The 14,789-nt window shown below is 44.9% G+C and overlaps 2 protein-coding genes across 2 annotated transcripts in view; one reads left to right on the top strand and one right to left on the bottom strand.

Annotated features, from left to right (window-relative positions):
- Positions 1-57: 57 nt before the first annotated feature.
- On the bottom strand, positions 58-2,231 carry sbds (SBDS ribosome maturation factor). Its single transcript, XM_079353743.1, has 5 exons — positions 1,980-2,231; positions 1,681-1,810; positions 1,389-1,589; positions 696-860; positions 58-607 (listed from the first exon to the last, which is right to left on the bottom strand). The coding sequence occupies exons 1-5, from the start codon at positions 2,105-2,107 to the stop codon at positions 482-484; spliced, it is 750 nt and encodes a 249-aa protein (XP_079209869.1). The 5' UTR covers positions 2,108-2,231; the 3' UTR covers positions 58-481.
- A 691-nt stretch (positions 2,232-2,922) lies between these two features.
- Positions 2,923-14,789, top strand: part of tyw1 (tRNA-yW synthesizing protein 1 homolog) — a 21,670-nt gene continuing 9,803 nt past the window's right edge. Inside the window, exons 1-10 of the mRNA XM_079353162.1 lie at positions 2,923-3,082; positions 3,551-3,678; positions 3,815-3,946; positions 4,243-4,344; positions 4,711-4,905; positions 5,066-5,332; positions 5,881-6,003; positions 9,820-9,952; positions 13,424-13,476; positions 13,553-13,675. Coding sequence (XP_079209288.1) covers positions 3,019-3,082; positions 3,551-3,678; positions 3,815-3,946; positions 4,243-4,344; positions 4,711-4,905; positions 5,066-5,332; positions 5,881-6,003; positions 9,820-9,952; positions 13,424-13,476; positions 13,553-13,675 — 1,320 coding nt within the window. The 5' untranslated portion in view covers positions 2,923-3,018. The remainder of the gene's footprint in view (positions 3,083-3,550; positions 3,679-3,814; positions 3,947-4,242; positions 4,345-4,710; positions 4,906-5,065; positions 5,333-5,880; positions 6,004-9,819; positions 9,953-13,423; positions 13,477-13,552; positions 13,676-14,789) is intronic.

Raw genomic sequence — 14,789 nt, 5'->3', positions numbered from 1 at the left:
GTTCTGCAAACTGTGGTTTTCAAAATAAATCAATGCACATACACAAAGAGGGAAATATTCCTTTAAATATTTATTTGCTACAGATAAAACTCAGTCATTGTGAAAAATATAAATCATTTGTCAAAAGAAATTCTCTATCGGGATCTTGAGCATGGCGACATGGCACACACAGTGTCTGATGTTCCCTTCATCTTAACGTCTGTAAACTCTCCTGAATGAAGCCAAGGAATCTTTTAACACTTTTATTTTGAAGTTTCACAATAAATGCTCAAAGTATTTCCTAGATCCTCCTCCAGCCAGGATGCAGTCAGGCAAATAAAAAAATTCTAATTCAAATCCTTTAAACAGAGAGACGCTGGTGAGCAGGAGTTTCAGGAAGTAGCATGAATCTTTCCAGACAGACTGAGATGAGCTTGTGTGCTGCACTGAAGCATGTTAGTGTGGATTAAGGTGCCGACAAGAGTCCTGAATGGTTGTGTTATTATAGTTTCTCATCTCCTTCCTCCACGTCCTTCAGACTGAGAACCTCCAGAGAACCTCGGCCTTTGGTCTCACAGCGAATCAGCTCATCGATCTCCCTGTAGCAGCCGGGATCCACCAGACACACCTGAGAGGAGGAAGAGGAGGAAGGAAGCAACATCAGTTTAAAGAGTTTAAAATAGCTAATCACAAACACACTGTGCGATCTTCCTCACCATCTCCAGCTCCTCGTCAAAGTCTTCACTCTCCACAACCTGCATCAGCGGCTTCAGCTTCTCCTTCAGCCTCTTGGCCTCCTTGGCAGGCAGCACCACTCGCAGCCTCATGTGGGCTCTCTGGATCTGCATGGTCTCCTTCAGCTGCCGGATCACCTCCAGAGCCTGGGAACCACCACACACACACACACACACACGTTAGACACAAGCTTTTCCCCCCCTTTTGAATATATTCTTCTGTCACATTCAACAAGTTCAAATCGTCTTCATTTCTCAAATAAGACGCCGATTCTGAGGTTCATAGTTTTTTTTCATTTATGAGCTTTGAGCAGCAGCTTTTATCTTTAAAGAAATTTGAAAAATAAAAAAAAACACACTCCAGGTAACAACAAATTAATTTAAGGCTTCAGCTGCAGGAAGAGGAAAAAAGGACATAATAGTCCATGAATGAATCACTGCAGCATACGAGCCCACAAGGTTTTATAAGACTAATAAATAAAACAAAAAAACTCATAAATCATAAATCATGGGACATATGTGACTGTTTTTACAGGTGTAGTTTTGAAAGGATGAGAAAATAAATGAAGTAAAACATACAAATAAAAAAAATAATAATCTTTTTAGGGCAGCAACTGAAATTCTTCTTTGTGATGTCCACAGTCATGAGAGCGAGCGAGGACAGACCCGTCTCACCTGCTGTTTGCTGCTCTTGTTGGGCTTGATGGAGTAGTGGATGTCTTTCATCGCCCGCTCGATGAGGTTCACCGTGTACGGCCTCTTGGTCTCGGGGTTGATGCACTTCTCTGCCACGATCGTTGCGATGTCCCTGTACGTGGTCTCCAGCTGACTCTGCCTCTCCTTGTCTGACACCTGTAGCTCTCCTTTGGCCAGGATCTGTGCATGAAAGAAAAAAAAAATAAAGATATAAAGACGGGAAAGGAAAGGTGCAGGTGAGCACTGTGAAGTTCAGTGACGTAGTTCTCACCTGAGTGCAGATTTCTGTCGGATCATCCGTCCCAAAAGCTTTCATCAAATCCTCCTTCTTAGCCGTCTGACCTTTGGACACATTCATGAAGATTGAGTTTGTCTGCAAAACCTCATCCAGATCTTTCTCCCTGGAACACAACATGGATGGACATTCAGGTATCTTTTTGACCGGAAGTAAACAAAGAGAGTCTCAAGGAAACCAAACAACACCTGTCCGCTGACTCTTCCAGCCAGAAAACAAGAATAACAGAGAATTTATTAAATGAACAGTGAGTGATTATTTAAAGAAAGACTCACGCTCCGGTCCTCCAGCTCATGACTTTATTCTTGTAACAGGCGATTTCAAACCTCTTCCCTCCTTTCTTCATCCTCACCACCGCCACGTTCGTCAGCCGGATCTGGTTTGTTGGCGTAAATATTGACATGCTGACTCTTTCCGATCTGTCTAATTTAACCTTATCATGAAATATAATGCTGTCAAGACTGAAACACGTCGTTTGATGCGCCACGAACGTCTTTCCAAATACTGTCCGACGTGAAACTTCAGCGCAACAAAGGTTCCGGCCCAGAGAATTTTTTTTTAGGGGGAGAAATCAAAATAATGTGATGACAAGAATTAACAACAGAACAACCTTAGTTAAAACTGTAACTGGATATGTAATCATATTGTAAAGATACGTACTAGTGCATGGTATACACATGGATATATCCACGTGTTTTTTCATATTTTAAATCTCCCCTGGTTCACACAAATGATAGATTGACAATATTAAGTAATACGCTGCATTTTTTAGGACAGTGAAGGGACGACCCTAAATATACGCTGAGGGTTTTATTTTGAAAATCCTTCCTGAAAGTTTCACTGCCTTGACTTGTTGTTGCAGTTCTCCAGTGTGTCCGCTGGAGGGCAGCATTACCAATTTAATAAAACTGCGCCTAACGGCAATGGATATAAAACACAAATAAACCACGACAGCCATTAGGTTTTCAAAAATTCAATATTTTACTTAAAAATTACCACTGAAGACTTTTTAAGTGAAATTCCTCTATAGCTGATAGTCCAGAGAGAATAATCATATTTACAACACTTACAGTGAGTACATTTTAAATAAACAGTGAAGGCCACATCATACTTTTATTTGAAAACGTTAAGTTAAGAAAATTAACCCGGCCAACAGGGTTGTGATTAGTGGTGTGAATTTCAAAATACAAGCGCGCCAGCAACCCCGACAACAACTACAACTACATTTCCCGGCATTCCTTGCGGCACAACAACATGGTTGCGCACATCATCAGTTGACTCAGGATTGAGTGTTTTATTACACCTTTTGCAGCGATGATGAGTTTTTTCATATATATTTATGCTTTCACAAGTTGCGTGTGTGCCTCGGACACGAAAGGTGAGTTTATTCAAAGTCATTACGAACCCGGAAGCTGACTTTGTGTAGTTTTATTGCGAACGTAATTTGTATTGTTGGTTAGCATACTATTGTTAGCCTGTGAACCGCCTTTTATCTGCTGCAGGTGACCTGAGGTTGGGGTTAAACATGTCGACTTGTTCTCTGTTGCACACGAGAGTGTAAATATCTAAAATAAAGATAAGATAAGAGGATCCTGTATTGATCCTCAGAGCAGCAGTGAAAGAACCAAAGAAGAAGAGCATGCATATGAGTACAAATAACGTCAGAATGTGTTGGAATAAATTATAGATAAAGGAATAATGCATTTACAACAATTTTAAGCAAGTATTAATTAAACTAAGATCTTCAGTGTAAGCTCAAAGCTGTTCAGGACATGAACACATGAAGTGGTAGTTAATGACACCTGCCACATTGAAGGACTCAGATTGATGTTTTGTCTCCCTTCAGTCTCCCAGCAGGCCCACAGTCCCTCTGAGAGCTCTGTCCTCTGGATATGGCACAACAGGTTGTACTTGTATTCAGCTGCCGCCATCGTCTTTGGGATCTGGTTCTTCGTGAAGACTATACTGAAGAAGGTGAGGTCACGTCTCACACAGTCGACATCATCGTCAGCTGTGGCGGTGTTTGTTGGGTGATGTCTTTTCAGCGATGGCCTTCCTGTGTGTGTGTGTGTGTGTGTGTGTGTGTGTGTGTGTGTGTGTGTGTTTTTAGAAAAGCTTCTCCAAAGACGTCGGCTCATTGGTCTACAAAGCGGTGAAGAAAGACGACTGCTCCGGCCGAGACGCCGTGGTTCATGTGTCCGCTGTTAAAATCTTCTACGGCTCACAAACTGGGACAGCAAAGGTACAGACAGAACGTGAATATCCTCTCTGACTTTGATTGTCACATTGTCATGATATGATTCTGTAAAATTAAAGATTATCTACCTTTTTTACAAAAGCACTAGAAACACAAAAAGAGGTGATTTAAAACAGATCATGTTAACATAAACTCAACAGGTCAACCTTGAAAGTCTCATAAACCAGGATTTAATGAACGTTTTTAAACCACTTGTTCAAAGCGATGTGTTAGTCCGTCCACGGTGATGCTCCTCTGTGTGGCGTTTGTTGAGAATCAGCTGTGACTCGTCTCGTCCTCAGGGCTTTGCGAAGGAGCTCTCAGAGGAGGTGAAGACTTTGGGGATACCGGCAGAGGTGATAGACATGAAAGACTACGATCCAGACGACCGTCTCGCAGAGGAGGTGAGCTCCGAGGACGGCAGTAAAAAAAAAAAAAAAAAAAAAAAGTCCTCGACTCGAGGATGTCGGCGTGTGCGCTATAAACGCTGCCGACCTCACACAGCTGCTCCTTCTGCACATGACCCTCCTGTATCAGTCCAACACAGACCTGCTGCTCTTTGATTGTTGTTTTTGTTTGTTTCAGTTAAAGCGGATTCAAACGCCTTTTTTTTGTAGTTGTATTCTTTGATCATTATAGTATTTGTTATCGGCTGTCATTGATTTGTCTGAGGTGTGCAGTCTCTCTCTCTCTCTCTCCCTCTCTCTTCTGTAAATGTAAACCTTGGCTGTGTGTAAAGAAGTCTCTCTTCTTTCCTGCTTACTTTTCAGTGCACCAACAAGTCGGTCTGTGTGTTTCTGGTGGCGACCTACACGGACGGCCGGCCCACGGAGAACGCCGAGTGGTTCTGTAAGTGGCTGGAGGAGGCGTCCACCGACTTCAGATACGGGAAGACGTTCCTCAGAGGCCTCCGATATGCTGTGTTTGGTCTCGGGAACTCGGTCTACACCGGCCACTATAACACGGTAAGAAAACATTCAGTGTGTATCAGAAACAGGCTGCTGGATGACAGCGTGTAGGATGTGTCATTAAAGGTCAAAGTTCATTTAACACACAGCTCAAACGTCCATCTTTTAGTCAGTGTTTGGAAGGCCATGAATCCGTTTTCCTTTGTCGCTCTACCAGGTGGGTAAAAACGTGGACAAGTGGCTGTGGATGCTGAGCGGCGTGCGGATCATGACCCGGGTCGAGGGCGACTGTAACGTGGTCAAGAGCCGTAATGGCAGCATCCAGGCGGACTTCCTGGCGTGGAAGGTGAAGTTCCTGAACCGTCTGCAGGCTCTGGCCAAAGGCGAGACGAAGAGCTGCAGTGGGAGCTGTAAGAGTGGAGGCTCCTGCAAGAGCAAGGAGAGAGAGGAAGAGGAGGAGGAGGAGGAGCTTAACGGATCTGAGGTACTGACTTTTTTTTTCTTCTCCTTTTTGGTTCAGAAGTTTTAAACTAAAGCTAAAGAACTGAAATGAACAGTTTCACGTTTAGTTAAAAAGGTGAGGGTCTGTTTGAGTCGCATGGTCTTCGTGTATTTTCCACCGTAAGCGTCCTAAATGTCCTTCAAGGCTTCCGTACAGTGTGTCATCTGTGTCAGTATGAAAATAGCACTTCCTTTAATCACCCGTCACTGAAATTACACACTTCAACAGAAAACTCGCGCTCGCAGCTTTCATACTCCTCACAGCACATACACACGAGTGGTTGCCATGGTAGCAGCTCCCCTCTGTCTGCAGCACTGCGTGCACTCAGCGACATGCTGCCATCCATCTGCCCGCTGTACTGGACTCGTGTGTTTTAACGCCGCAGCAGGTCAAAGGGCGATCAAAGCCTTTAGTGTGGGCTCTCTCTCTTAGCTGTAGACGACATGTAATTAGTTCCACATGAACATGTATGAGTCCTGTGGTGTTGCAGGATGATGTGTGTTTAACACTCCTCCTCTCTCCTGGTACAGGACGAGCTGATGGAGTCGAGCAGTGACGGCGAGGAGTCTGGCGTGCGAGAGGAGAAAAGGTCAGCTTCAGTGGTGGACATGGAGGACCTGGGCAGCATCATGAGCAGTGCCAGGAAAGCAAAGGTCAGACTCCGTCCAGCAGCAGTCACACCCGTTTCCTCCCTGCTCGATTAGCCGCTAGAGAGCTCACTCAGGCACGCCATGACAGAGACAGAAAAGTCCAAATGAGCGTTTACAGATATTCAGAGGTCGTCTTTCTGCCTCTCAGGTCTCTCCTCGCGTGGAGCTCTCGTCATCACCCTGCACGTTTATTTTGAGCGTTTCCGTGTCGAGGCCTAAAAGCGGCCACCATCAGGCGTTTTGAAGCTTTCAACACCTCGGGTCCCATCAGAGCGTGTAGAGGACGGAGAAGACAGTGAGTGAGTGAGTGAGAAGAGGGCAGATGGCTCGATAGACGGCAGACAGGCGAGAAAGCGGAGGCTTGTGTAAGATGGAGGACGCCCACCCGGCAGCCTCGTGAGCGAGCGACGACTCACTCAGGAGGAATCATGACTCTGCCTCACAGGCCGGGAGGCAGGCAGGTGTGTGACTGTGGGGTCAAACTGTTCACACGATTTAGTTTTTGAGGGTGCACTAAATAAATCTGCTCCTCCACAACGTCCCGGCTCTTTACCTGAAATGAGACGGCAGGAAATTGTTGACTTCCTGTCAGCTTCACGTTCGCTGTGAAGGAACGCTCGTCTCTCTTCTGTTCTGTGTGGACATGTTTGTTTTTACTAAAACCTTTATTTTATACTAAATCGTCACATAAAGGAAACTTTCAGGCAAAGAAAAACATACTTTTCTCGTCTCAGGGCAAAATGAGGGCTGGAGTCACGACCGTGTTTCTAATGATACAAAGCTTAATGCCAGTGGGTGAAGTGTCCCTTTAAGGCGCGGCGTGTGACTTCAGCCTCTGTGGATCAACGTTTTGTTCTCATGAAAGGTGAACGACTTCATGACAGAGTTCCTGTCGTGCGAGCTGTGCTGAACATCAGGGGGAGTTTGTGTCCCAGGCCTGTCTCTCCTTTTGTGACATGAATATAATAGTGTGTGTGTGTGTGTGTGTGTGTGTGTGTGTGTGTGTGTGTGTGTGTGTGTGTGTGTGTGTGTGTGTGTGTGTGTGTGTGTGTGTGTGTGTGTGTGTGTGTGTGTGTGTGTGTGTGTGTGTGTGTGTGTGTGTGTGTGTGTGTGTGTGTGTGTGTGTGTCTAACGCGTTCTGACACTTTAAACGGAGCACCTGCTGCTGACGCCTCATCGTCACATTTACAAACCTTCCTGCACGCTCTTTGGTTTCCAGGCTGACCATGGAGCCGTGTCTCTGTGGGAGCCAATCAGAGTCGCTTGAACTCTCAGAGCACGCTGTGTGACGAGTAACGAGTTCAACATTTGCTCTCGCCAAGTGACGACGAGTTATTAAGCCAAGCTGCAAACGAAGTGTGAACAAGGACACGACTGGAATATCTTCAACCGAGAGATGAGGTCTACGCGTTTTATATCTGTGCTCTGTGACTCCCTGTGAATACCCTGCATATTATGGGATGTTTGTTCAGGCGGTGTCGAAGGTGCACAGGTGGAACCTCTGTTTGACCACTAGGTGGTGACAGAGACTCTGCTTCATTCAAACTCTTCATCTCTGCTCTGACATGTCACAACTGACATTTCACTCTCCACCCTCGTGAGCACGTCAGATCACACAGGCAGACCTTTCTAGAACAAAGTGAAGCTGAGCGACGATCTGAGGCTGAACGAGGAGCGCGCCTGTGCTGATCAATCCTTCGACTGCACATCCTAAATGTTTTATGAACGACAACAAAGTATGTAAATATATATATTTGTATATATACATATCAGCACCAGGGGACAAAGATTTGTGCTGGTCCTCATAACGTCGGATTTGTTTTCATGTTTTTATTTCTCTTCCTTTATGCAGCTCTTTAAAGCCCTGGACTGTGATTATTAAATGTAATTATACTTTTGCACATTCCCCTTCAGTAAACACCGTCCTGTCGTACCTCTTCAGATATCTCTCCACTGATCAGCTTGTGAGAGCCTGACAGTCTGAAGACAAATCCAGGTGTTTCTCAGGAGACTTACAGGGTTTTGTAATATCCTGAATCTCCATGAATGTCACATTTAAAATACAGGTAAATGTTTGTTCTGTCGAGTCGCCGTCCAAACCTTTAAGGGAGCTTGTAGCATTAACCTTCAAAATATCAATAAATACAGAAATGACTCGTCCCAGCCGAGGCCGCTGCAGGTCGAAGGTTCGACGGAGGGGTTCATCTGTGCTCATGTCACTCGTCCTTCAAAGCCATGCACGCATGAATGATGATGACCGGAGCACGGCGACATTCGCTGGTGATACAGATTTCCCACGACCGTTTCCTCCTCGGTGGTCGATTGGCAGGGACATGCTGATTGGCTGCCAGAGTGCAGCTCACACTTACCCATCCATAATCCGAGCCCATCTGTTGCTCAGCTTCCATTTGTGCCACTGAAGCGTCATCTTTGTTTCTCTCATACATGAATGTTTCAGTGTGGTCTAAAAACGCTCCGCAGGGCGGCGGCTCTGGCTTTGCTTCCAGGGAGAAGCTGCTCCGGATTCTTTCGGAGCGCTTTGAACTGGGTTCTTGTGATGGTTTTAGATCGGGGTCCAGAAGCAGAGATCAGAGAGGGAGATGTTTGTTCTGCCTCAGAGGATGGCTGATGATGATGATGATGTTATTTAGACCTTTGTAACTGTTGGAACATCATCGACAGTGAATCACAAACTCTCTAAGAACATGTGGAACATTTCTGCGAGGACTCAGACTCAGCATGATGACTTCCTCGCTGGACTCTGATCACATGACGTGACGCTCACATGCACGATGAGTGAGCTGTGTATTTGCATGCTCATGGAGCAGCATTGTCTTTATTTTTTTAATGAGGCTTCTTTGCAGGTTTGTTGATACCAAGAGGAGGTTAAAAACATGTTTCCATTCAACCTCACACACACACACACACACACACACACACACACACACACACATCCTTCTTTACATTAGACTGACATATACAGGATACACGATGTGTGTCTCATCCATAGAAAGCATTTCAATAAGCCGCCTCTGGAGACTTCTTGGGGTTAGACGCACAGCCTGTCTGTGCTGCACAGGAAGTGTCCGTGTCCAGTCAGCAGGTTCAACATCGTCCAATCACAGTCTTGGCTGAATGCTAGTTTGGAAACCCAGTTTTGTTGGACTCTGGTGTTCAGTGGTAGCGTTCATTCAGTCAGAGCGTCGACCTGCTGCTGCTCAAACAAACAAACAGGTTGTTTTGAACATTTGTCCAGCAGGCAGCACTGAATCAATCTTCTGCTTCCTGCTCATCTCTGAGATCTTACTCTTCTGCCTGAAGGAAGGAGAGCAGCGACTCCCGGGACAGACGGCAGCTGTTCTCCTTCTTCAGACCTTTTTGTTTTCTCTCGTCTGAGCGGCCTCAGACCAGGATTATCCCCGATGCTGTTCTTTAGTCGGCCGTGTTCGTGTGATGTCACAGAGTCGAGGAAGGAGTGCAGAATAACCAGCCTTGATCTTCAGTCCTGTCAGACATCAAACGGTGAGGGAGAAGCTCCCTGACGTGACGAGCATCGTCATGATCGAGCAGCCTGGAGCTCCGCCCCCTCCTGGGCTCCACAGCAGGGGCTTCTGTACTCTGAACCCTCTCAGCTTTTCCTCTGTTTGATTCAGTTGAATAAATTCTCGGTCCAGACGTCGCTTTAATCAATAAACTTTACGTGAGTCTGACGTCTCTCCACGTATGATGTCGGGCATTAAGGTTGTGATTTTAAATTTGACAGACGATTTCCTCCACGCCTCACTGGCTGTCCGACTCTGCATCTTGTTTGTCCCGCAGAGCAAAGCCGAAGGTGGAGGAGACGGGCCGATGGTGAAGCTGTCCAAGTTAAACGGAGTGAAGAAGGTGGGCGATGAAGAGGAGCTGCGAGAGATGATCACGCCTGCTCTCAGAGACGCGCTGACAAAGCAAGGTGAGCGATCAGATCAGGTGTCAGAATACAAGAAAGAACGCACGAGTGTGGTCGTTTCCCAAAACATCAGCCGGCTGTCACCGCTGACTATTCATATGATGTAGCTGCACTGCTTTGCAATAAAGACGTCACATTACGGGCCGCACACAAGGCTACATATCCTTAACCTGAGCTCTCATCACAAGGGCAGCGAGCGTCATCAGAACATCAAACATGAATCACCAGTCCTGCTGTTTGGGAAAATGAGCTGTGAATCAAAGCGACTCAGTCATGATCGAGGAGTCTTTAATAAAGCTAAACGTGTTAGCCTCTTTAAGAATCTCGTCCCTGGACGTCGATGACGTTCGGAGCGTTTCAGGCAGAAAGACGGCGGACACGTCGGAGCTGTTTTCAAACGAATGAGCTGCTCAAATTGCATCCCGTGTTCCAGACAGATTTGTTTCTCATATCCGGACGGAGAAATGGCTTGTTTGAAGCTGGCCAGAGGTGCTTCTGCAGGAGGAGTGTGGAGCAGGGGAATGTTTGTTGTCTAATGGCTCCTAATGATGCATTGCAGTCCAATTACCCTCTCTGCCTCCTGCTGTCCTCAGGGTGCAAATCCCCAGAGTCTCACTTCTCTCTCTCTCTCTCTCTCTCTCTCCTCCCACATCCCCCCCAAACATCAACGAAACAGCTGCTGAGGGAGTGAACTTCTAGTTATTCAACTTCACTCACATTAAACACCTGTTTGTCTGCGTCAAAGGATCAGACATGAACTCACTTATTACCACTTAGTCCTTACACACTTTAAGACACGTGCTTCCTGTATGCTGCCTGAAGTCAAACCTGAAGTTGGACTTAACATTGATGATGTAATTACACATTGAATCAATTTATTTCACTACCTGCTGTAGAAGAGGACGGCCTGGTGGTGTGAGCGTTGGCGAGAGTCACTCTCAGAGGAGAGCTCCTTTTTAATGAGCGGTAAAAGAACCAGGATGGACGTGTTGGTCTTGTTTTTATGACTCTTTGTGCTTTGAGTTTGTTTGTTCTGCGTCGTCCTCGTCGTGGATGTAAAAGTCACACGTGAAGAAACTGTACTTTCACGTCCAAGACTTTTCTCACGATGCCGTCTGGAATCTGATTCTTTAAAATGTGCACAAAGGGTTAATCAAGTGAGGAAATGTCTATTTAAAAAAAAAAAGAAAAAACACACACAGTTTGAAAGTGTTTGTTTTCATTGATCTCGTTAAATTTAATTAGAAAGAAAAGCGGTATTTTTTCACGTCCTGGGAGATCCTGATAAAGAAGCTGGAGACTGATTCTCCCGCTCTTTAATTAAACACAACGCACGCGGCTCATTTCGTTTCCCTTCAGGCGCCTCTGAGTGAAGTCGCCTCTTTGGACTCGACGTCACTCGTGCTGCACTCGAAGCTCGCACACACACACACACAGTCCAACGGATTTCTACCTGACCTCACCTGACCTCTCAGAGTGAGACAGGAAGACAGCAGCTGTGTGTGACGCAGCAGCTACACACAGGGGAGCGAACACAACGCGTGTGCAGGATGGTTCTGAAAGGCTTCACCTCTGGAGGGACCGCGAGACTTCACCTTCAGACCGAGAACTAAACGCAACAATTGAGTCTTTCTGTTGACAATCGTCCTGTCGTATTCCTCCAGGAATATTCACATCCATCATTAATATTCAAATCCATCATTAATATTCACCCCATCATTAGCCATGTGCTACGTTACGTAAACAAACCTCTGCAGCAGCACAAAGAAAGGAGGTCCATCGTTTATTTATCTTTTTACATTTAAAGAGTTTAAAGTCAGTCGACATCTGAGTCGGTATGTCAAAGAGACATGTTGACAGGATTCTCCAATAGATGTCAGCAAGGTCACTTCAAGGTCACACCACGTTTATCAAACGGAAACAAAAAGGGATACGAAGTCTTGCTATCCGTTTTTAATTTGCACCGAATCAGGTTTTTCAAACGAATCTAAAAATGCTATTAAATGTTTTTAATTCGGTTCGTCATGTTGATGAACAAATGATGCACAGATTTTATCAGTTCTCACCTTCTCTTCGTCTCGTGCATCAGCATGTTGCACGTCAAAGACGGTCTTCCTTCTCACCGCCCACGTCCCTCTGTCTCACCTCTGTCCTCTGAAAGGACACAAAGACGTTGGGAATCGACCTCCCTGACAAACACACTTACATTCAGATCCTTGCTGCGTCTATAAGGCTCCAGCAGGGCTCAGCGTGGGGTCGTACGTCCTCATGTGTGAAAAGGGCAAAGCAAACGTTGTTTGTTTGAGCTAAATATAAGCTGACTTCTGTGCAGGTTTGTGCATTTGGTGTTGGAGTCGTTAGGGCTTTACTTTGTAAACGTGTATTTGTCTTCTAGCATCAAACTTGTGTGATGGATGAGCTCAAACAACCCGATCTCTCCTCCACTTTTCATGAAATATTTACGGATTTAAAAGACACGCACACCGTTAAGACTTGAAAAACAAAAATTTGCCACGGAATTTAAAAAAACCGGCAGACACAGAATAGATGAACTAGAATATCTATAAAACTCCTGGACTAGAATATATTCAACCTTTTTGAATCCCAGAGATTAATAACAATGATGCCGAACTTTTGTAGTAACTTTTAGTGTGAACAATCAAAACCACGAGTTTTCAATGGAATCAGATACACAAACCAGGAAGTAAAACATCAGATCAGAAAAGCAGATAAACAGGTCAGTTAAACCCAAACATGGAGGAATGTGTTTGGATGAATAAAAAGAAGGGATTGAAAGGAGGACACAGCAGAAGCCCTGCCGGAGGATCTTAGCCCGGTCAGGCTCGTAGGACGTCAGACAGTAAGATGTGGGCGGGGCTTCAACATTTCAGGTTTTACAAACGAGCAATAAGAGCTTAAAATCTGCTCTGAAACTCTCAGCTGAGGGGAAGTTAGGAAAGCCTTTTCACCCGTCGTTGAATATAACACTCAATAAAGCCAGAAGAGACGTGGAGGACGGGATGAAGGTCCCATCATCATTTTCTGTCCTAAAGTGACACAGATGAAATATCCTATATATATGAGAGGATGTGTTTAAGAAAGAGACTCGACTGTTTGTTCATCCCTGAAGTCAGTGATGCAGGCTGGTTTTCAAACACTTACTCCTTGTCTTCAGCTGGGGGGGGGGTCTGAAATGTGTCCTGCCTCCCCTCCTTCTTCTATAAAGTGAAAGTCCATGTGCTGAATGTGTTACGTGTTGGGTCAGAGACGTGTGTTGATCAACAGTCTCTCTCTCTCTCTCTCTCTGTCTCTCTCTGTCTCTCTGTCTCTGTCTCTGTCTCTCTCTCTCTCTCTCTCTCTCTCTCTCTCTCTGTCTCTCTCTCTGTCTCTCTCTCTCTCTCTCTCTCTCTGTCTCTCTCTCTGTCTCTCTCTGTCTCTCTCTCTCTCTCTGTCTCTCTCTCTCTCTGTGTGCAGGGTACAAACTCATTGGGAGTCACTCAGGAGTGAAACTCTGTCGATGGACCAAGGTAATAGAATTTACTGCTCTCAGACTTTTGACACAGTGAGTGCATGAATCGTATTAAAGATGTTTCTGCTCGTCAGTCTATGCTGCGAGGAAGAGGAGGCTGCTACAAACACACCTTCTACGGTATCGAGTCTCATCGCTGCATGGAGACCACGCCCAGCCTCGCCTGCGCTAACAAGTGTGTCTTCTGCTGGAGGTGGGTACACCATGAATAAAGCAAAAAAAAAAAAAAAGACTTGACAGCGGCCAATAAAAAACCATGTTAGTCTGCTGATACATGTTTCCATTTCACAATCAGGTCAGGGACGGTGACATCACTGATGAGAATATAAAGTTACACAGACATGAACATGTTGGCTTAAAGGGATTTAAAAGACCTCGTAGGTCCTTTGGGGGGGCGGACCTGAGGCCTCTGTTGCTACCTTTGTTCCTTATATTATAAACAGGTAAATGACTGGTGAGCTGGTTTCATATCATCTAACATTTAAATAAGTTAAATAAGTAACAATACATTTAATAAGTTAAATAATAAATAAATAAATAATTGTTAAGTAATTATTTAAATGATAAATAAATAATTATTAAATAATAATTATTTAAATAATAAATAAATAAATACTTATTAAATAATAATTATTTAAATAATAAATAAATATTAAATAATTATTTAAATAATAAATAAGTGTTTTTGAAACGTGACAGGCAGGCGGCGTGCAGGAATGACTTCCTTATGTCTAACATTAATGACGTACTAGAACACTTCCTGTCATCAACGCAGTGTTTAACAAGCAGGAGGCTGTTAGAAGGAGATGTATGAGGACAAACCATGGACATGAGTGAACCCCCCCCCCCCCCCCCCCCCTTTAAAAAAACCACTGAAAGGTCAGAGTGAGCTGCTGTGAACTTCCTCCCTGTGGTCACAGATGAAGCAGCGATGTGGGATGACAGGAGGACTGAGATCTCGGCTTTAATCTCCATCCATCTGTTTGAAGCAACAGGTGCATCTCCAACCGACATGCACGTCAAGTATTTGTGGCGTGCATATGTATGAGACAGACTGTGTGAATGGAGGATTTGTTGTAGCACTTTAAAATCACACTTAAGCACCCGGAAGGTGTCATCTGCACCCGCAGGAGGTGTGAGCTTTAAGTACGATGTGTTCTTTCTCTCGGGGTTTTTTCATAGGATGACAACAGACCACAACATGATCCTGAGTGTGTATTTGAACAGATTCATTTATGGCTTGTTTTTCAAAGGGTTCAGATTGTTAAATGTTTGTGATGCACATGTCGTTAAATCAATCAATGTGTTCAA

Source organism: Symphodus melops (genome assembly GCF_947650265.1).
Source record: "Symphodus melops genome assembly, chromosome: 10".
Lineage (NCBI taxonomy): Eukaryota > Metazoa > Chordata > Actinopteri > Labriformes > Labridae > Symphodus > Symphodus melops.
The sequence above is the reverse complement of the archived record's forward strand: the minus strand, read 5'-3'. Positions and strand labels throughout refer to the sequence as shown.

Excerpts from the sequence above, each read along its gene's own strand:
- sbds (XM_079353743.1), bottom strand. The coding sequence starts at position 2,107 with ATGTCAATATTTACGCCAACAAACCAGATCCGGCTGACGAACGTGGCG. Across the intron at positions 1,811-1,979 it reads ATGAGCTGGAGGACCGGAGC|GGAGAAAGATCTGGATGAGG; the intron begins GTGAGTCTTTCT and ends GTTGTGTTCCAG. Across the intron at positions 861-1,388 it reads ACAAGAGCAGCAAACAGCAG|GCTCTGGAGGTGATCCGGCA; the intron begins GTGAGACGGGTC and ends GGTGGTTCCCAG.